The 23,549-nt window shown below is 41.2% G+C and overlaps 1 protein-coding gene across 1 annotated transcript; it reads right to left on the bottom strand.

Moving 5' to 3' along the window:
• Positions 1-2,422: 2,422 nt before the first annotated feature.
• On the bottom strand, positions 2,423-16,573 carry gipc3 (GIPC PDZ domain containing family, member 3). Its single transcript, XM_072660682.1, has 6 exons — positions 16,250-16,573; positions 10,241-10,426; positions 9,552-9,732; positions 5,132-5,241; positions 3,766-3,847; positions 2,423-2,574 (listed from the first exon to the last, which is right to left on the bottom strand). Exons 1-6 carry the CDS (start codon positions 16,559-16,561, stop codon positions 2,423-2,425), a joined length of 1,023 nt encoding a protein of 340 aa, XP_072516783.1. The 5' UTR covers positions 16,562-16,573.
• Between the last annotated feature and the right edge of the window lie 6,976 nt (positions 16,574-23,549).

Genomic DNA, 23,549 nt, shown 5'->3' with positions numbered 1-23,549 from the left:
ACACTTGGTTGATTAATGTCTGCTTCCGTTTTCCAGTAGACCACCACAACTGCATCAGTCTGCATCATATTATATACACCAGACATGAACGTTACCAGATCATATAACAGATCATCGGTTTCACCTTTAACACATGAAATATCTACACATGAGACGAAGACCTTCATTTGTAAGCATGCACTCAGATAGAGGAACTAAAACCTGGAGGCCAAACACTTATTCAGGAATATTCAGGCATCAATAACGAGAAAGTTAAATACAATACTCTTTCAAATAAATGTCCCCAACAGGGGGGTTTAGAGTGCTGCCAGAAGAACAACTGTTAGCGAAGCAGTTCTTTAAAGACGTTAGAGGAAAGTTGAGTGTGAAGAACCTTCTTAAAGTGTTAAGAACTTCCATATAATGTGATGAGAATCCAGGGCTGGACAGTTCTGCCTTTTACATATTCCAAATACTCTGAAATAATCAAAATATACCAAGAACTGGTGTTTCTGAACAAGTGCCCCAATGCTCAGTCTCAAACCCAGCAAAATACAGTACGTACAATACTGCCGTTCAAATACAACCAGTAGGTGGCAGCATGACATCATTAGTGTGTAGTGGTGGTGATAGCGCGAATGAACTGAAATCAGGCGTTTTCTTGGATAAGGATCACCATGCTAACTAGAGATGGACAATTCAGGTCCAGAAAGAGTAAAACTGGACCTGAATTTTTAATCTCTTAAAATTTGATGGGATTTTGGGCCCCATGAAAAGATGTCACACTGGCCCCCATAATTCTAACAATTCTGCCAAAATTACAGTACATTCAGTACATTGTTTTAGGGCCCCTATCAGTCACAGTCACACTTTTAAAATTGTCCCAAATAACCCCTCCCTCTGCCCTCAACGGCACCCCAGTGTCTACGATTTCACCTATAACTCATTTTTAACATTTTTCACATAATATCAATAACTGTTCTCCTTAGTTTACCTATAGTAGTTGAGCTTAAACAAGACGAACCTTATAAATACTAAATAACAGAAATCTTGAGTATTAAAGTACAAATATTTGAGTATTCAAATAATTAAATGACTATTTCAGTGTTATTTTTCAATCCGTGCTAGAAGAGACCTACAGCATAGCAACCTCTTCCCACTGAAACCCAATCACCACCCACTGGAATGGCCCTCATGGCTCTCTAGGCTGTATGAACTGACCTATGGTGCTTTCCCTTTGCTGGCTGCCAGTCAACGCTCCCTCAAGAGAGCTGAGAACAAAAGCAGTTGGATGTTTGGAGGATGTCTGGAGAAACCATTGTGTTGTGACTTCCAGTTTTATAAGACTTACCATGAGAACTATTGTCCGTTGAGGTCCTTCATCACGAGTGCTTTCGATTAAAGACCCAGATTTGTGTGTGAAATATCCACCCAGGCTGCAGTTCGTCTTTTACACTGAACATTTGGTGCATGAACACAACTTGTGTTGTGCAGCTGTGGCTCGTTTGATTCCTGGGTAAACATGGAAGTCCTCTGGGCTTGTTTTTGTTGTTGGCTTCAGAAGTAATGCCTTTCCCAGCCTTTATGAATTCCTCTGCTCCTCTTCTTGGATTAGAACCAGCGCAGTGTTATATTGACCACTACAGTGTTGTGATTTTCAAGTGAAATTAAAGTAAGCTCTGTTACCGTCTGACTTGTGACTTGTGGATCATTAAAAAAAAGGTCTGTTCACAAGGTTTGAGCTAGAGGAACACTTCTGGAGAAGATCAGGGTTAAAACGAGCAGCTGATCTTCTCAGAACTAACTCTCTCTCTTTTTACCTTCTCTGAGTAAATGGCCACCCAGCCAGACCTGCTGGAAGACTGCCCGCTGAGGTCCCCTCTACCTGCGTCAGACCAGCTGCCACCTACCAGTACAACCAGCAGGCCCCGCCAACCCACCACCACCCTTATCAGACCAGCTGCACACCCTCCTACCACTGCTAGCTGTTTAATGACCATGTTAAAACCTAAATGGACTCGTAACTATCTGCACTATTAATATTAATATCACCACTATTAACTATTATCTGCTGTATCTGGTTTGGTCATTTTTATCAATAATTTATTAATAGATCTGATCAGAGGAGGATGGGTCGGGTCCCCCTTGTGAGTCTTGGTTCCTCCCAAGGTTTCTTCCTCCAGCTCTGAGGGAGGTTCTCCTTGCCACTGTTGCCATTGGCTGCACTGGGGGTCTTTGATCCTTCATGTCTTCTTATGTTATTTCTTTTTTGTCTCTGTCTTTTACTAATTACTAATTATGTAAAGCTGCTTTGTGACGACAACAGTTGTAAAAAGCTATACAAATAAATTTGACTTGACTTGATCCTGACTACAGGAGACTACAGATCTAAAGATGCCATTAGAAAAAAAGGTAAGCAAGGTTGAAAACCACTATTTTGCTTCTAAACTCTTCCATTTTTTACGTCCCCCAGAGCTCCCCAAACGTCGAACAGAAAGACATCAGGGAAGGCGAAATCCCCCAGCACAGAATCGAGAGCCTCGGCGAAGTCGTCTGGGTTGGTCTTGTCTTTGCCGGCCTCCACAATGGTGGTTGCTGCAGATGATGCGAAACAGAAAAGGTTCAGGATGAAGCGCAATCTGAGATTGTCTGTGTAATCCTGAAGCTTCTCACTGAATGGTTTTATAAATCCAGGCTGTCTCCATCTATTTCTCTGCAGACTCTGTTATCAGCCTCCACCTTTCACCCTGTTTGTTCCTCATTGCTCAGGACCCCACAGGACTGACCACCACAGAGCAGACTGTAGTATTTGGGTAGTGGGTCATTCTCAGCACTGCAGTGACACTGACTGACATGGTGGTGAGTGTGTTAGTAGTGTGTTTGTTGCGCTGCTGGTACGCGTGGTAGATCAGACACAGCAGTGCTGCTGGAGTGCTTAAACACCTCAGCGTCACTGCGGGACTGAGAATAGTCCACCAACCAGAAATATCCAGCCAACAGCGTCCTGCTGAGCGGCGTCTAGAGGACTAGATGGGCTTCTGTCTCTAACTTTACCTTCATCTACAAAGTGGACCAACTAGGTAGGCGTGTCTAATAATTGAGTGGACCGACACTGTGTTTAAACACTCCAGCAGCACTGCAGGCGTCTCGTAATCCACTCGTACCCCCAGCACAACACACACTTAACACACCATGCACCACCACCACCATGCAGTGCTGAGAATGCTGACCCACCACCCAAAAAATACTACAGGCCGCTCTGTGGTGGTCAGTGCTGTGGGGTCCTGAGCATTGAAGAACAACCAGGGTGAAATGAGGAGTCTGCAGAGAAATAGATGGACACAGTCTGGAATTATAGATCTACACAGGGCTCCTATCATGAGTCATATGATTGATCACTTCATTAATGTTCTGCTTTTACTTACTTTAGTCTTTGATAAGAGTTTTTTCCACATTAGACCAAGATACTCCAAGATCTCTACTTCTGGCAGTAGGGATGCAGTTTGAAGATTTCCCACCTCTACCCCTCTGAAAAAACCCTGAACCCCCTAAAAGGCCACCAGTGTCATTCTACGAATGTGTAGCCAAGTATTAATGTAGGAAAATAAACATTTCATTAGAAACCGAGTCGACTATACTCGATTTTGCTGTCTAGCTATTAATAATGATGGTCGGCTTGCACGCATGGTGGGAATGTGGAACTGTGGGAATGCATTGCTTGACTGATTTGAGGTCTTTTAAGGAGAGGACCTGCCAAACGAAGCCAAATCAAATCTCCAAGCTCACCGAGTTCTGGATCCCGAATGCCCATGTAGCTCTCTAGAAGATCGTCAACCTTCTTTATGGCCTTCTCCTCAAACTCGCTGGGCTGAAGGGAGGAGAAGATGAGATGAGAATCGGATAGAGAGGAATGGAAGGGTAAGTTAGGCTGAAGAACCAAAAGTGGTTCCTCTATGGCGTTGCATGAAGAACCTATATTTTATTCTTTTTTTTAAGCCCAATTTTTCCAACCCACTCGTTACTACGTCCCCCCCAATCACACGTAATGCAACACTGGGAGGGCGAGGACTGACACATGCCTCCTCCGACACATCCTCGAATAGCTTTTACTGCTGCCGATGTAACGCCACCAACATACCTGGAGGCAGGCGTTGGGTACCCAGCTCTGATGCATCGGCTAATAGGCACCTGTGCCAGCCAGATTACACTGAAGTAATGTGGAGGGAGAGAGAGCGCCATCTACCCACCTGGAGAGATCAAGGCCAATTGTGCTCACTTAGGCTCCGGCTGCTGATGGCAGGCTGCATGGCCCTTTATTTTGATTTATTTTGAGTACCATCAAGAGGTCTATTGGACTATTGGACTAAGTGGACTATTGCCATTTTAAAAAGACCACAACATACAATACATAAAGTGGGACAATGTTAAATGTGTTTAAATATGTTATTAATAATAATGCAGTAATACTTCTCTTAGTTGTTGCTAGGTTGCAGCCAAATAAGGCAGGCCATTGCTCACAGAGATAAAGGTGACTCACTAAAGGTGAGTGTAGTGTAGTATGTGTAGTAGTCATACACGATGCGGACAAAAGTATCAGGACAACTTCCCATTACAACTACAGGAGCTCTAACAGCAGCAGCAGGTCTGGAGCTCTGCAGTTATTGGAGACTTCTCTGCACTCTGCTCTGAGCTCAGCACTCGGCCCTGACCCCGCTCTGTAACTTTACGTGGTCTGACAGACACTCGGTGGACACTGAGCTGCTCTCTGTGAGCTGTTCCTCCTAAACTCTTCCACTGTTCAATAATAACACCACTCACAGCTGAAGGAGGAAGATCTAGGAGGGAAGGTCTAAATTTTACCAGCTGACTCCATGTTGTTGGTGCAGCGGTGTCTCCTATTACATACAGAACCACGCTGGAGTTCAGTGAGCTCTTTAGAGAAAGGCAGACTACATGGCTAGGGGCTTGATTTTATACACCTGTGTTGGCAATGAGACTGAATCAGACAGCTGAGGTGTGTCCCAATACTTTTGTCCATATAGTTATGTGTATATGTCCATTAACTTGCAGCCAAAGCTAAATTTTTAACAGCACGGACCACCATGATCATGCAATCGGCTGGTCAGTGACCCCCTGCGGGTCTTGAACTCACCACTTCCTGAACGGTCGCTGTCCCTTTCGAGCGCAGACGCAGAGTCTCCTTCCCACTGACCATTTTGCCCTCACTGGACTTGGGCGCCCGTGTTCTCTGGCCAATCATGTCTAGACGGATAAGCACAAAAAGAAGGAGATCAGAGCTCTACACACTGGGAGATGATCTTATCCTGCCCCAGTTGACCAAAAAAAAATGTAGTATTTAAGATGATCATCAGATAATCACTGGCCATAAGTTTGCAGACATCCTTTGTATACACATTCTAAAAGTGTTGCCTTTCAGAGGAAATTAATTTCATTTCTACTGATCGCACAGTTACATGGTTGAGACGTAAGGAAAGTTCTTCTTGGAAGTGGGTTTGGTGTGAAACGCCCTGAAACCTGACAGTTTACCGTTGCTTTTCCGTCCATTCAGTGACTGATTGCTATCTGGGCGTCGTTCTATGAAACACATTGAACTGGAACATTGTTATTTAGCTATATGTGATAGATTCAGTATTCAGAAATATGATGTTTCTTCTCTGACAGCAGATTAACCACCTGTTACTAATGCAGGTAACTGAGGAGAGAGCCCGTTTGGCCCCAGTGAGTCAGTCCGAGCCAGCATGGCTGAATCACTGCCAAAGAAGACAGCAGTGGAGTGGGAGTGGGAGTGTATGGCGGCCATTCTCCCCATATGGCTTTGATGTGCTTTCTTCCCTGCGCTGCGCGCCTTGTAGGATGTTCTGTGTGCATTGGGGAGTGTAATTACTCGCATTTTGCTCATGAAAGGTAATCCATCATTCTCCAACTATCCAATTAGCTAATGCTATAATGATAATCAAAGGCCTTCAATTATTAACAACAGTAATTTGCTGTCAGAGCGAGAGCGGGAAAGAGAGCGACGGGCACGCTCATTTTCACCGCGAGCGTATTAACACTAATTCTGCGTTTGCTTAGTCTCCCAACCGTGGCAGAACGACTTCACGGCAGTGGAACAGAAGAGCACTGCTGAGCCTGTCCTGCTCTAGGAATGGAGAACGGCCACCTTGTTGTTTTTATTGACATGCGGTTAAGCACTTCATTTAGAGGCGGGAACTGAAGGAAGGTGCGAGTACAGGCTAATTCATTGTCTTGTTGCTGGGGACACATGGGACATCCACTGTAGGGGGGTTTCAGTAGGCCTAAGAAAGGATATTAAGGATATTTAATTCATGTTCATTAAAATGCTGTAGCTGCAGGTTGAGGTTGTATTTCCACCCTCACACACACACACTGCCACAGTCCTACAACCATGACATCCTCCTAACTACGGTGGAGACCCGTGAGATGACATCAGAGGGGATAAGATGTGTCCGGGGGAATAAGAGGTGTCACGACACGACACGGCACCGTTAGCTGGTGCACAGCCGGCGCTTTCTCCCTGGCGAGGGCGCTTCAGTGGCAGGCCGGAGGGGACATGTGTCCTAGTGTCGGGAGCATTGCTAGTGGGGGGGGTTCACGAACAGGTGGGATAATTGGCAGAACCGAATTGGGAGGAAAATTTCAATTAATAATTGATATTGTTCTGAAAAGAGGTTCTTTGACTGGTACCGGTACTGGAAACCTTGGTGTATACATTACAGCTATGACCAGCTATGACCTAGACAGGGTTGACCTAGAGTTCTGGTGGTGGTCCTGCAGTCCCCTGCCCTGGATGCTGTGGTGTCAAAGGTAAAGGTGCACGTACTATGTGCAGCAAAATGTGTCCTCCGCATTTTACCCATCTGTGGTAGTGAACACACACACACACACACACACTAGTGAACATGGGGCAGTGACCAAATACACACACCCAGAGCAGTGGGCAGTCAACTGCGGAACACCTGGGGAGCACAGAGGGTAAAGGGCCTTGCTCAAGGGCACAACAGTGGGAGCTTGCCGGCAGCTTAGGGCCCCATTGCCACCTGGGGGCCCTCAAGAGCACCAAGATATTAAGATTAAAAATTTAGATTTTAAAAAGAACGATGGTATTACACAGATCAAGGTGATGTAAGCCCATCTAGTGCTGGGGTGGTGGTATGGCGGGCCCCAAATGAAAATCTGCTCAGGGCCCCATAAAGGCTTGAGCCGGGCCTGGTGGCCCAGGTGTGTTTTGCCAATCAGAGAAAGTTTTCCCCCAGCAAATTGGGCCAGAGTAGGCTTTTGGCATGCCCGGGCTCTATTTTAGGCCCAGTGGTGCAGGTGGCCTCCAGGATTTGAGCTGAGGACCTAAAACAGCTCAGGATCTCCCACCAGATTAAAGCCTTGGCTTTGTTTGGACTGGAAAGCATGTCAAATGGTGTCAATGCGCCTTTAGGTCGATGCTACAATCAGCTAGTTCGTTTCCCTCATTTTTCTAGGGCGAGGAACAGGATGTGGAGATGCATCCTGTCCCCCAGAAAGGCTTAGAACTATGCGGGATGCTTTAACCCATTAAGAGGTCCCATTAGAACCATTAAGGACCTTCTATTTCCTTTATTTTATGACCAATCCAGGGTTTCGCACTTCATTATGTTTTGGAAAGCTCCACTTTCATGCACAGTACTGCACGCCATGCTGTGCGAGCCTGTCTGTGTATGTGTGTACATGCTCAGACCAGCCATAACATTAAAATCACCTGTCTAATACTGTGTAGGTCCCACTTGTTCCACCAAACTCAAGCTCTGACCTGTCAATGCATGCACTTCTCAAGACCGGTGAAGGCACCAAGACACTAGCAGCAGATCCCTTAAGTACTGTAAGTTGTGAGGTGGGGCCTCCATCAGCATCAGTGAGCCTTAAGCACCCATGAATTTCCACTGTCCATCCTTTTGGAGCACTTTTGGAGCACTACTGACCACTGCATACCAGGAACAGAGGATGCTCTGACCCTCGTCAGAGTGCGGGTCTTGCCAAAGTGTCAATGCATCACCTTTGAGAACTGACTGTTCACTTGTTGCCTAATATTGCCCCCCCCCTTGACAGGCGTTGTGAGGTTCTATGTTCTGTGAGGTTCTAGACGACAGATTGGGTCTCATCAGACAGGTCTTGTGGGGTGTTCTCGGTATGCAGTGGTCAGTACCTACCAGAAGTGATCCGGTGGAAAGGCGCCAGGGTCATGGGCACCAAATGCTCATTGATGCATTGATCTATTGAGGCCCCATCTCACAACCTACAGGACTCACACCTTAGTCCTGGTGCCAGATACCACAGGACATCTTCAGAGGTCTTGTGGAGTCCTGATGTCCTGATGGATCAGATTGGTTTGGTAGCACAATTGGGGCCTAATTAATATTAGGCAGGTGGTGTTTATGTTATGGCTGCTAATATATATGGCTAATATATATGGCTAATATATATGGGTACATTTACTGACCCCTGATGTAAGTCTGCATGTCTGACTCTGAGTCTGATCAGTTTCAGGCAGAATTTGTAAGCAATGAGATGATTGGAGGACGGATGTGGTGACAGTGTAGTTGCCATGAATGAACCACTGGGTGGCACTGTAGCTCTGCGGTCACTGGAACAGGTCAGGTTCGAATGACTGGACTGTAGCTGTACCTTATAGGCAAGTCTGTTCATTGGTGGCCATCTTTGCCACAGTCATTTCCACTCACATAAGACCAGGCTCCTCTATCTATGAATGGGGACGGACCCCAATACTCAAAGCTCAAGATCAAATTACTGAAATTCAGCTAAATTCAGACCCATATTTTAAATCACTGATAAAATCTGACAAAAACATACAAATAGTTTGCAACATTCGGCTCAATAATTCATAAAAATGAAATTTCTCGGCCTGTTCTGGCTATGATATGATCTCCACACCGACTGGGGCTTCCCCACTAGCCCCTCCTCCGCTCTGGGCATATCCACCCAGCTGGGGCGGGACTTGTTGGGACTTTTGTCGTTTCTCTTGATACTCTTTCAGAACTATAAAAGTTGAGCCCTTTTAGAACCAGCAGTTAATCTTGGACTTGGACCTTAACCAACCTCCACTTAGTCAGTCCTGGTGTTTTGGAATTGTTAGCACTGCATAGCAAAAACTCATTTGTTGTGGAACTACTTTTTGGCGGAAGGATCTGAGTATTATAGCATATTCTGAAGGAATTTCCTGGGATTATTTGATTGATTTATTTCCTTATTGTGTAAAAACTGTTGTAGAAAAGCAATATAACTCTCAATGTCGTGTGTTATCGCAAACAATATCACAGCAGTGATGATCTGCGACCAAATCACAGCCGTGATGACAATCTTACAGTGATTTTAATCCATTGTGGATTCAGCAACTAAATTATCAGCTCAGAATTCCCATATCAGTTCATCCTTACGACAACCTAAAGTCATATTTCCCGTTAAAATGAAAACAATAAATAATAATAAGGTTTTAATAGAGGTCATGGTAAGGTCAAGGCCGAGTGAAACAAAGCTGGACTCACCAAAAGCCTTCTTGGGCCCCACCAGCCTGAGTGTGAAGGGCTCTCCTCTCTGCTGCTCCTTCAGCATCTTGGCAACTTCATAGTGGCGACACCCGACTATGCTCTGGTCATTAATGGCTTCGATATGGTCACCCACACAGACTGTTTTTAGCCGGTCAATGGTGCTGCCCTCCTTTATTCTCTAAAATTAAAAATAAAGATTGAATAGAATGAATAAATACACAGAACGTATGTCCAAATGTTTGTGGACACCCATTCTAATTAATTGTCAGCTTGTCTAGTCCATGTAGAGAAGTACTGCCAATAGATTAGGACTCGCTGGAGCAGATTGTAAACATGATGAACCTATTGGCCCCATGCCTAATAATGGCAGGCGTGGGCTAGAGGGGTATAAAGCCCCCCAGCAGCAATAAGCTGTGGAGCAGTGGAAGAACTGTGTTCTCTGGAATAATGATGATGGTACCCCATTCAATACTTCTGGGATGAGTTGGGGAGTTGGGGATGATGAGGTGGGGTGGTGATCGTCATCCAACCTCCTGACCTCACGAACGCTCTTGTTGCTGAATGCAATCAAATCCTCAGTTACTCCAACAAAAGCAGGATACATTTTTTTTAATACCCTGAAATGAATGAGCAGGTGTCCCAATACTTTTGTCCATAGTGTGTATGCGTGGTTATGTTAATAATACCTTAATGAAAGCATATCCTGCACCGTTGTCTGTTATGGTCAGGCCAAGGGCGTCCTCTGTTTTAGTGACCTCCACCTCCTTAGTCTCCCCTCTCACGTGGGCGAAGATGAAGTCCTCCAGACCGATCTGACCGCCCAGCAGCTTCTGCATATCTACCTTGTGGGAGTTCAGGGTGCAGAAGAGGATCTGAGGAAACAGGATGAAGGAACAGGGGGAGGGAAGTCTGAATGACCATGAATGCAGGATGTTAAAAATGACCCCAGCCTGCAGGTCACAGTGTGAATTATTGTGACCACAGGTGATCAACATGAGCTAGCCAAGCTAGCAAGCAAGACCAGCAAGAACAAGCTGGTTGACCAGCATGACCATCAAGAACAAGCTGGTTGACCAGCATGACCAACATCACCAAGCTGGTGCAGCTGAACTAGCATGAACACGTAAGATAACCAGCATGACCAGCAAGGCCAAGCTAGTTTACCAGAATGACCAACATCACGAAGCTGGTTGACCAGCAGGTCCAAGTTAGACGACTAGCCTGACCAGCAAGGTCAAGCTGGTTGACCAGCATGACCAACATCACCAAACTAGTTGACCAGCATTACCAGCAAGACCATGATGGTTGACCAACATGACGACACTTGACGACCAGCATGACCAGCAAGATCGAGCTAGTTGAGCAATTTGACCAGAAAGACCAAAATGGTTAACCAGCATGACAACGCTGGACAACCAACATGACCAGCAAGATCAAGCTGGTCAACTAGCAGGACTAGAAAGACCAAGCTGGACAACCAGCATGACCAGCAAGACCAAGCTGGTCAACCAGCATGACTAGAAAGACCAAACTGGACAACCAGCAAGACCAGGAAGACCAAGCTGGTTGACCATCTTGACCAACAAGTCCAAAGTGGTTGACCAGCATGACCACGTTAGACGACAAGCATGACAAGCAGGGCCAATCTGATCGACCAGCTTGACCAACATCACCAAGTTGGTTAACCAGCTTGACCAACATAACCAAGCTGCTTGACCAGCTTGACGAAGCATGACCAAAATCAAATGCAACACACACTAATGCTGGTCAACAGCTGGTTAACCAGCTTGCTTACCAGTATATGATATATTTTCCCCTGAATGACCAGTTTTTTAACCACCTTGGCCACTGAAGACCAGTTTACACCTGATCTGAAACCAGTTTCCAGCAAAAGCGGGTCTAGAGCTGGATTATTCAGCAGGACAGAATGTTTAAACTGAGCTGAAATGTCAATGGACACTATTTTAGGCACTATTTCAGTGCTTTAGAACCTGACGAGGCTCATTTTTATTTAAATAAATACATTAAATAAATAATTAAATTAATCTAAGTACATTTAATTTAATGAATAATAGTTTCCATGAGGTAAACATCTGTTTTCACCCAAAAATTAGACCCATATGACCCATCAGGCCCAAGTTGCCACATAATGACCTTCAAACAGACTTTTTAGGGTCATTTTCCATGTAAGATAAGCTGCAACTACACAAGATGACCTACAGATGGCAGTGTGATTTTACTCATATTACTCATGAACTTAAACACACTATGTCCAAATGTTTGTGGACACCCCTTCTTATGCATGCATTCAGCTACTTTACGTTGCACCTATATGTGCAAATGCCTTGTCTAGTCCCTGTAGAGAAGTACTGCCAATAGATTAGGACTCGCTGGAGCAGATTCTAAACATGATGAACCTATTGGCCCCATGCCTAATAATGGCAGGCGTGGGCTAGAGGGGTATAAAGCATTAGGCTGTGGAGCAGTGGAAAAAGAACTGTGTTCTCTGAGATGATGATGGTGGTGCTCCATCCAGTACTTTCGGGATTAGCTGAGGAGTTGGGAATGATAAGGTGGGGTGGTGATCATCATCCAACATCCTGACCTCACTAGTAACACTCTTGTCGCTGAATGTGTGTCACTCAAATCCTCGCAATGCTTCAAATCAAGTTCTCTGAACAGTGGAGACAGTTCCTCCAACAAAAGCAGGATCAATTCCTTTGTTAATCTCCTCGATTTCAGAAGAAACATTGATTTAGCCAGTGTCCCAATACTTTTGTCAGTAAAATGTATGTAATCTACCAGCTGGTCTACCTGGTTTCCTGGTCTACCAGCATGATCAACATAAGCTAACCAAGCTAGCAAGACTAGCAAGAACAAGCTGGTTGACCAGCATGACTAACATCACCAAGCTGGTGCAGCTGGACCAGCATGACCATGTTAGACAACCAGCATGACCAGCAAGGCCAAGCTGGTTTATCAGCATGACCGACATCACCAAACTAGTTGACCAGCATGACCAGTGAGACCATGATGGTTGACCAACATGGCGACACTGGACGACCAGCAAGACCAAGCTAGTTGAGCAGCATGACCAGCTAGACCAAGGTGGTTTACCAGAATGATCAACATCATGAAGGTCCAAGTTAGATGACCAGCCTGACCAGCAAGGCCAAGCTGGTTTACCAGCATGACCAACATCACCAAACTAGTTGACCAGCAAGACCATGATGGTTGACCAACATGACGACACTGGACGACCAGCTAGACCAAGCTGGTTTACCAGCATGACCAACATCATCAATCTAGTAGTCCACATACTTTTGTCAAAATAATGTATGTAATAACTGTGTATGCTATTAGCAAATGCTACAGATCCAAGCATACAGCTGTTCTTATAATACTGTTCCCGTACCCTCACAACCGGTGTGTCCCGGTGACCCCCATTTAGCAGTTATATAGATAATAGATTTCATTGCTTTTGAGAAACGTAAGGCTGTGGCAATACTGGGTGTGGTCCAAAACAGGGCCTTGGCTCACTCCAAATGTCCTCACTTTCTGGGCTGCAATCTGAGTGATTTTGACCTAAATAGGAGCTGGAGGAGATAAGCAGGTCTCCTTGACAGGAATCTTAACTAAAGGCCAGCGCTCTGTAGATAAGAGATCTGCTCAAGGGTAAATTCTCCACATGCACATTTCTTCACTGTTTCGTGACATAAGCTTGTCTAGTCTGACATTTTTCCAACAGCTATGCCAATATTAATCTTCCAGATGAGCCACTTTTAATCTCACGTCAAATTAGGATACTTTTATCACAGCTTTTATCAAGTTCTCTGATCAGCCATAACATTAAAACCATTAAAACCTGCCTAATATTGTTTAGGTCACCCTCATGCCAGGACTCCACAAGACCTCTAAAGGTGTCCTGTGATATTTGGTGCCAAGTCATAAGCAGCAGATCCCTTAAGTCCCAAGTACTTTGTGAGGTGGGGCCTCCATGAGCATCCATGACCCTGTCTCACTGGTTGTACCTTCCTTGGAGAACGTCTGGGTAGGTACTGACCTCTGCATTCCAGGAACACACCCCAAATCTCAGATCCCAGCCGTCTAGACATCACAGTTTGGTTCCACTCAATCAGTGTCCTGGGAAGAAAGCTTTCTACTGGATTTTGGAGATACATTGCTGTGCGGATTTGATTGCATTCTGCAGCAAAAGCGTGTGTAAGGTTTAGGATGTTGGATGATTGCCACCGCACCTCATCCCAAAAGTACTGGATGGAGCTCCACCACCATCATTCCAGAGAGCATAGCTCCACAGCTCAGTGCTCCCCCTCTAGACCACGCCTGGCATTGTAAATATGGGGAACCATCAATGTACCCTGAGATTTAATAAAGATTGATTGATTGATTGATTGATTGATTGAATGATTAGTAGTCTTGATTATCTGATCAGCCTCACATCCATTATCAGTCACTGACCAGCCATACTTCTCTACAGGGACTGTGTGTGTGTCTGTGTGCATTTGCACATCTGTGTCAGCAGCAACAGGTGCAACTCAAAGTAGGTCAATGCATTCATTAGAAGGGATGTCCACAAACATTTGGACATATCTGTTACTGTAGGCTACCTGTGAGTGAGCAGTTCAAGGGGAAACACTGGAATTAGGATAATTGAGTCTAAGTGAGGCGTTATCAATCAATGGCATCTAAATGACCTTTCAGTAAGCGGCGCGCCCTCCTCACAGATCAAACGCCCAGCACTTCACATCACACAGGATACAAACAGACCATTTCCCTGCCTTTCATCTTTCTTAAAAGGAAAGAGATCTGTTCAAACCCTGAAAGTTTGAGATTAGCGGGGAATCCTTCATTTGTAGGCCCAAATCCTCTCAAAACTTCAGGCGGTGTTTTCATAACCATATTCATAACCCTGCCTCTGTGAGGGAGCTTTTGGAGGCGTTCAACTACAACTAGATGGATGGATGGAAGGAGAGACGGATGGATGGATGGCTGGCTGGTTGGAAGGATAAATAGATGGGATGCTTTTAGGGCCGTTAAACCCACACTGAATGACCTTGTTTACACCATACTTGTTTATTTATGTAGGGATTTTGAAAAATTGATGGAATTCCCATTTAACTACAGTTTCTCTGTACTTTTTCCTGGTCATTGCTAGGAAATTATGTTGAAAATCATAATTTGTTGCAGTCAGTTTTCCCTGTTCTTGATTTCTAGGATCTTTTTTTTTTTAATTGTTTTACTTTTTTAACATTAAAATTACAATAATTGTAAAAATTTCAATTTTAAAGTTGATGTTTGGTCATGTGTTCATATTAAAGACATGGGACTCAACATTTCATTTCAAATAAAATAAACTTGTAGTGGTATTTTTTCTTGTAGTTCCATAATTTTATGGAAAAATAAACATTTTTAAGTTAAAAGAACTTTTAAAAGGTTTACATTCGTCTTAATTGTTCAGAAATTGGTACATTTATGAAATGTGTTATATCAAACCAAAAAAAAACAAATCGAGAAAGGATAAGTTCTTTATAGAGGCTAAACATTCTTTAAAAATTAATATTAAGATCTTTTAAATTGATTGTTTTTAAATGCTCATATCATATTAAATGTTCTGTCAAAAAAAGGGAACCAGCTAAACTAAGAAAACAAGGTTCTTTATTGAACCTAAAGACTCTTCAGAGAGGCTGTTAAATGTAGTCTTATAGCAGCAGAAATGTAGAAGAGCCAGGGAGGCCTACCTCAGCAGGAGGAATGTCGAACAGCCATTAACTTTTATAGAACAGTATCCAGGTCATTGCTAGGAAATTATATCAGTTTTTCCCTGTTCTTGATTTGTAGGATCTTTTAGTTTTATTGTTTGTGTATTTTTTATTAAAATTACAATAATTGTTAAAATTTCCATTTTAGTATTAATGTTTGGTTATGTGTTCATACTAAAGATATGGGACTCAACATTTCCGTTAAAATAAAATTATCTTGTAGTGGTGTTTTTTCTTGTAGTTCCATGATTTTATGGATAAATAAACATTTAACTTTCACATTATCATGATTTTTTTAAAGGTAAAAGAACTTTTAAAATGTTTAAATTGGTCTCCATTGTTCAGAAATGGGTACTTTTATGGAATGTGTTATCAAACCAAAAAAGAAAGAAAGAAAGAAACCCGACATGACCAAGCAAAATTAAGGATGGGTTCTTTAAAAAACATTTTTTTTAAATAAATATCAAGATCTTTTAAATTGGTTGTTTTTAAAAATGCTCATAACATAGTAAATGTTCTGTAGTTTTATTGTTTGTATATTTTTTATTTTATTTTATGGATAATTAAACATTTAACTTTTACATTATCGTGGATTTTACAACTTTTAAAATGTTTAAATGGTAATTCACTGTTCAGAAATTGGTACTTTTATGAAATGTGTTATATCAAACCAAAAAATGACCTGACATGACCAAGCAAAATTAAGAAATGATGGATTCTTTATAGAGCCTAAACATTCTTTAAAAATAAATATTAAGATCTTTTTAAAAACAAATTGGTTGTTTTTAAATGCTCATATCCTAATATGATGTTTTCAGAAATAAGAAAACAAGGTTGTTTATTGAACTTAAAGACTCTTCGGAGAGGCTGTTGAATGTAGTCTAGCAGAAATGACGACGAGCCAGCGAGGCCTACCTCCGAAGGAGAAATGTCGAACACCTCTGCGATCTTGGCGTAGAGCTCCTTGACGTTGGTGAAGCCGTGGATGCGGCCTGTGGGGCTTCCGTGAGCCAGCTGCGTGTGGAACACCAGTCTGGGCCTGGGGCACGGCGGTGGCCCTGGCACAGGAGGAGAAGATGGAGGTAATGGTGGAGCTGTCGGAGTCACCTGGTTCTCCACTTCTCCTGCAGAGCTTTTGGGTTCCTGCGTTTGTGGGCTCATGGCCTCTCCGTTCTGCATCGACTGCTGCTCGCACGTCTTCCCGTCCTCCCCGGACCCTTTCTGCATGCCGTCCGGCTGGGACAGACAAGTCCATCCCGTGCTGGGTCCAGTGTGTTGAATTAGTGATGAGGGTAACCAGGTAACGGTGAACAGGTGAGCGAGGTCGGCTTTGCTGAGCAGAAACCCAACACCGCCTTAGCTGGGGATCACATTATTGTCACCTGAGACCTGCAAAGAACAACAAACCCACAGAGCCAGCAAGGCACCTGGAGGAGTAACGGCCCTGCCAGCCATGATGCCCATCTGGCAGAGGAGAAGGCCTTCACGCCTGTCAGACCATGCTGGGCCTCAACCACCCTTATGAGAAGAACCTATTTAGTAACACTACGGGAATTTCACCACAGTAAAGAGCGGTGGGCAGCCATCTCCAGCGCCCGGGGTGCAGAGAGGGTCAAGAGCCCAACAGTGGCAGCTTGCCGAGCCCGGGTATCGAACCCACAACCCTGTCATCAATAGCCCGGAAGGTGGACAGGCAGTGTTCATGTGGAGTGTTCCTGGTATGCAGTGGTCAGTACCTACAAAAAGTGACCCTAGGAAAGACAACCAGTAAGTCATGTGAAAAAGTTAGGACACCCCATGAAAACCTTTGTCTTTTTAAAAATATTTAAATATCTAGACATTAGATTTTTTTCTTGAACAATATTGGGAGATAATTAAAATAATAATAAATATTATTAAACCTCAGATATTTAGTTTGGTTTCCTTTTGACTGGTAAAGAGAGAAACTTGTATCTCCAAAATGGCAACTTTACAGGAGAAGCAAAAACCCTTCCACACTTTCAATGGTGGTCAATGTAAAAAGCTTTTATTTCAAGTGTTTCAATTGGTTTACAAATAAAAAATATTTAGTAAAATGTAATTAAGAAAAAAAACATAATTATTAAAATGTAATAATTAATAATATGTACCTAATACAAATAATTAGTCAAATGCAATAAAAATACTATTTTTATTCATAACTATTAAAATGTAATAATTAGTAATATGTAATTAATAAAAATTATATTTTCCTGTGAGAACAAAAGTTCCTCACACCCCATATTTATTACTACTTCAAATGTCTACAATTAGAACCAGCTGCAGATGATGAACATCATTAGAGGAGATTTTGGAAGAGTCTGTCTTAGGTCAACCTCAGACATTTAGCCTGATTTCATCTTGACTGGTAAAGAGAGAGTTTTTTTCATTAGAGAAATTAATTAGAGGTCGAGGAGTTCTTTGTTGTACCACAGGGCGCTGGAGAATGTGAGCCCATCTGTCTAAAAGCTAAAGCTGAAACGTCACACAGCTGAAAGACTTCTGCTTGGAGGAGTGGGAAACACTTTCTCCCAGCTGATGTCAGAGACTGGTAGATCATTATAAGAAATGTCTAACGAGAATTTCAATCAGGGAGAAATAACAGCTATTAAAGCATAGGGTGTCCTAATTTCTTTCTTTTAAGAAAAGTACAATTATGTTAAATAATGAAATAATGAATAATGAATACAAATAATGTTAAATTACTATAATTTACTTTAAATTTACTATAAATACTATTACTAAGACATTTCCTCAGTTTTACTAGTTTAACTATAGTAATAATTAGTTTAATTATCTCTTAATTTTGTTTAAATGAAAATCAAATGTCCACATATTTAAATATATTAGACAAACAAATTCATGACAGCTCAGGAAAAAATAAAGAGACCAGCCTACATGATCAGTTTTTCTGGTTTTGCTATTTATAGACAGTGTGTTTAAGGGAAATGAACATTTGCGTTGTATTTTATAAACCATAGACAACATTTCCCCTAAATTCCAAATTAGAATATTAATATTTAGAGAATTTTTTTATTAGCAGAAATGACAACTGATCAAAAACGGCTGCTCAAATAATGCAAAGAAATGATTATAATAAAAATAATGTAAAGAAATTATTATTCTAATGTAAACAACACAGTACTAATATCTGAACTTTGAGAGCATTCAGAAATCACCATGGTGAAATAACCTCGACGGCCAATCACAGCTCTCATGTCTCGGCCGGCTCTCCACTAGGACTTTATGCCATTCATATTCTGCAAATTCAGCTAATTTAGCTTTATTTGATGAAATGCTTGGAATGTAGACATGCTGCCAGACATGTAGAGATGCATATATATATATATATATATATATATATATATATATATATATATATATATATATATATATATATATACTGCATATATATATATATATATATAGTGGTTGCCATCATACCAAGAAAACTCTGCAGTAGGAACAGCAGCATATAAGACAAATCTCCTGTATTATCTAAGCAAACATTCCAGTGGGTGAAGAGGAGAGCTCACTTCCGTGTAACTGAGGGTTGCAATATAAGGGGATTTGAACACTGTGGGCTAAAATTAGAAGCAGGCCAGACACACATCATTTTACAACAGCTTTTAAAGAGTCCTTATCCTAAACTTTTCACAATACACATTTGACTTCTTCCTTGAGGCCTATGTATGACATATTTGGGCTTTTATGTACCAAAAAAAGCTTTTTTTAAGAAATTAAAAATTAATATAATCACAATTTTTCATTTTTTTCATAGCAGTTAAACTTCTATAACCTATATATATATATATATATATATATATATATATATATATATATATATTATATAACCAATATCAAACCTCTAACCTCTGAAATAAGTTTAGCCTATGTAAATAGGTAGGGCTGAACTAATGTGGGCTACTTTGGCTCAGACAATTGTTACCGTTGGAGCTAAAAACTCATATCTCCAAAATGGCAACTTTACAGGAGAACCTACAAAAACCCTTCCACACTTTCAATGGAGGTCAATGTAAAACGCTGTCTTCTAGTCATTTTGGGGCATTTCTATTGGTCCGTTCATCATGAACTTCTGAGACAATGTGATAGAACAGCTGCCGGATTCACATTAGGTCAAAAAGTGAGAAACAAGTAAAGAACTGGTGCTGTACGTTCCTATATGACTCGGTGCTATTTTTGGCCTGGCCGGCCTTTATCAAGGCAGGGGTCAAACGCAATATCAGGTGATCTCATATAAAGCTGATGCTTCCAATCAAGTCATAAGATCTTACTTTTACAGTCAGAAATCCTGTAAAGAGTTTTCACCTTTCTGTGACAAACAATTCCAGATGGCACAATGACACTGACAACCACAATAAAGGCAGCATAGCAAACAATGAAAGGCAAGATGAATGAGGTCAGTTAACTGATATGAAACAAAAAACATTACGCAATTAAAAGCACATGACTGTAACTCATAATTGACACATTTACTATTGGGTGAAATCATTCCTGAAGAAGAAGCTGGAAATGATGTATGACTAATGACCATTTTATTTTTCTGTATTTTTTTTTTTTTTTTTTTAGTCAAACACTTGAGTATTTGGGGAGGACTGTTAGTATATATATATATATATATATATATATATATATATATATATATATATATATATATATATGTATATATATATATATATATATATGTATATACAGTTAATCCTTAAAAAAAAGCCCTTTAGCTCTCCGGTGGGCTTGAAAGTGTTTCCCCAAACTGTCTATTACTAAAGAATAGCCCCACCAGTTTGTACAGAACTCCCTGTAGTTGCTGAATAATACACCTTAGTGGAGTGTTATGGGGTTAATCTCACTTAACACCATTTAAACAACAGCTTATGTTGATTTTTTTGGAGGGGGGGGGGGATTTTGACTATTAAAATAGTCCTAAGCTCACTAAAATAAAAAATAAAGGCCATGTACTGCATTAGCCTCTATTATACAGACTGCAGAACTGACTGCCTCAAGCCTAGAGACTTTACCTCACTGTGAAGAAGTTTGAACAGCCCTTGGGTGTGTGTGTGTGTGTATGTGTGTGTGTGTGTGTGTGTTCAGTGCTCTTGTTTAAGTTCTCTTTGCATAGTGAGCTTGGGTTTGAGAAAGGCACTAAATAAATAAAACATAGTTATTGTTATAAGTGAAAGGAACTCAACCCATCATATTTAATATAAAATATCTTATTTACTCAATAAAACTAAGGCACAAACCTCTTGTTAAGTCAATATTAATAGGGTTGGTGTAGAGTGAAAATCAATGAATCAATAAATCAAATATTAACATTATAATGTTGACAAATTTTAACACAATACAGCAGCGAGGCCGCAGTGAAATGCGATGCGCTGTTACTTCACGAGAACACTTGCTTTTATACAACCGTCTAAAATAAATAAATAATGTACGAAATTAATTATTCGAGCTGTAAATGTAGTATTTAATGTGTCTTAGTGTTAGCGTGTCCTTCCACCAGATTATATAGTTCCTTGCCAAGCAGCCTGGTGCTTCAGCACAGTGAGGAACTCCACTCACATACCGCACAGCCTGCAGTTCCTTCTCCAGCTCCTCTCACAGACCAGCTAATGCAGAAAGTTATTGTTTATTTTAGTCTTAATCCTGTTCATTTTTTAGTCTTTAGTCTTTTAGTTCTTGCTGTGTTTTGCTCAGAGCATTTAGCTATGTTACTTCTTAGTGCAACCCTAGTATCTCCACTTCTACCTGACACCTTTGTCAAGAAGGCCTACAGAATAGACAAGAATCAGTATGAGTCTATGGGGATGCGTATTTCCAGGCAGTATGCAAGTGGTTTATTCAGCCCTTGGTTGTAAATGTATATCTAAGGGGTCAATGCCAGGTGACTTTAACCATTTCCACTCCATTTGAGGTAATAACCTGGAATCCAGCTCCTGATTGTCATTTCTGGCACATTTGTAAACCCTGTGAACTGAAATTCCTCACTCGGCCTGCCTCAGAAAGGCTGGAATGGACTCCAACCTTAATGGGCTTTCCATGAACATTGCTTGAGCTTCTGTTGTTCGCTGATAACTGATTGATAACCTACAAGGAAAGGCCATCAGTCAACTGGCAGGCAGGGTACTATTGGCAAATCCAGTTTTTGATCCAAAGAGTAAACTGATGGTTCATATTTTCCTTTATTTTTCAACATGAATAGTATTGAACATCAGTCTACATGGGAATAGTGTTGGTTTAACACATGTTTATAATCCACTAACTGCACTTTTGGAGTCCTCTTACAATTACGCACATCCCTCCCCCCTTTTTATCAATCCCAGATATGTGCGTACTATCTCAAAGGATTTCATCTGGTGGTATCCATTCTGCAAAGCTATCAGCAAAGGCAGTCTGATAATGAAAAAGAAAACCTTGAATCAGACACTTTATCATGCTTGAAAGCCTTGAACACACCTGCAAAGGACATCCTGCTGCAATAAAGTATATTTCTTATCGTAATGTATAACTTGCCTTTACCTTTACACCTTTACAACAGTCCGGCCTTACTTGCACTGGATATAAACGACGTGTAATGGTGCCTTTATCCTATGATTTCAGCTTTGAAAAGGGCACATCATCTTTACACACCTGCTCACATATGTGTATTTTCTGGGTATGAAACACAAAAACATAAAAAATGGTTCTCAAAAATGAGTTGTGCTAAGAAAGCATCAAAAACAACATTATAAAATATTAATACATATACATATATTGTATGTGAATGTGCTTCAAATCTTTATGTTATATATATAAGATTTGAAGCACATAGCATTTATATATATAATTTGTATGTAAAATACACATGCACACATATATATGTGTGTGTGTGTGTGTGTGTTTTACATACAGATTATACATATATGCTATGTGCTTCAAATCTTATATATATAACATATATAATATAAAGATTTGAAGCACATTCACATACAATATATGTATATTTACTAATATTTTATAATGAAAAGTTGTTTTTGATGCTTTTCTATTTGAAGTAAACAAAATATAACATTTGATATGATATCACTTCACTTTGACATCATTTGAATGTGCTTCAAAAGACTTGGAATAAAATCTTTATATATATCATTTTGATCTAAAATATGTATATATATGTGTATATAGTATAGTAGTGCACATATTTATAGTTATATATATAGTTATATAGTATATACATATAGTCATTTGCAACAATTTGGGCGCCCTGGTGAAATATGTTAAAAAGTGTAAATAAATATGTATAATTATGATGTATTATATGTTTATGTATTACATAGATGCCACAAATACCACAGCTGAGTTTTAGAATGTGCAGAAGTGTGTCTGTGTATATTTACACAACAACATATTTCACCAGGGTGCCCAAATTGTTGCATATGACTATATGTAAATATCCCCTGGATGACTGAAAACCTTGCAGACAACAGGGGAAAAACACTAAATAAATAATAATAAATAAATAAAACATGAGAAATGACACCTTTGTGGCTGACCATGAGGCCTAGTAAGGTTTTGGGAAAGGGCAGGATTATAAGCTCAGGGGAGCGAGGCATATCCTGGTCTGGCAGCGTTCGTGTGGCTACAGTGCCTTCTCTGTTTGTCCTTACACGGATGTTGGGTTTAAAGGAACAGTCCACCAAATAATAACACTTATATAGTTCTCCCTTATATAGTTTGCTGTGTAATCTATTAGCCATTCTCAAAGGTGTCAAAAGTATTCCCATTCATTCCTCAGGTAGAAGTGAGTGGAGATACAACTTCTATAGAAGCTGAAGTATCATCTTAAGCTTTTTACTCCAGTAAAAGTGTAAAAGTACTGGTTTCAGAACGACTCCAAGTAGAAAAGTAAAAGTAATGGAAGGAAAACAAAGGCCGAAAGCTTAGGCCGCACCACAGGGGTCTATAGTGCACTACCCCCCCAAAACCCATTTCTCTAAAAGTCATAATGAGGAGAATGATCTATTAAAATGTTGATGTTAAAAATGTTGGGCTGCACTAGGCTCCTGTTTCAGCTGCAGATCTGCCCATTGAAAATGAAGCATTTCAGTAATATCAGCTCTATTAAAGGAGCGTCTCTGTGCTCTACTGAGCATCAACATGAGCTTCATGGAGGAAAATATGAGGAGTCGTTGTCTAG

Source organism: Salminus brasiliensis, chromosome 17 (assembly GCF_030463535.1).
Source record: "Salminus brasiliensis chromosome 17, fSalBra1.hap2, whole genome shotgun sequence".
NCBI classification, from domain to species: domain Eukaryota; kingdom Metazoa; phylum Chordata; class Actinopteri; order Characiformes; family Bryconidae; genus Salminus; species Salminus brasiliensis.
Note: the sequence above shows the minus strand (reverse complement) of the source record. Positions and strands in the feature narration are given on the sequence as shown.

Coding starts and splice junctions, on each gene's coding strand:
- gipc3 (XM_072660682.1), bottom strand. CDS start 16,561: ATGCAGAAAGGGTCCGGGGAGGACGGGAAGACGTGCGAGCAGCAGTCG. Junction 10,427..16,249: donor TCGACATTTCTCCTTCGGAG/GTAGGCCTCGCT, acceptor CTGTTTCCTCAG/ATCCTCTTCTGCACCCTGAA. Junction 2,575..3,765: donor CATTCGGGATCCAGAACTCG/GTGAGCTTGGAG, acceptor CATCATCTGCAG/CAACCACCATTGTGGAGGCC.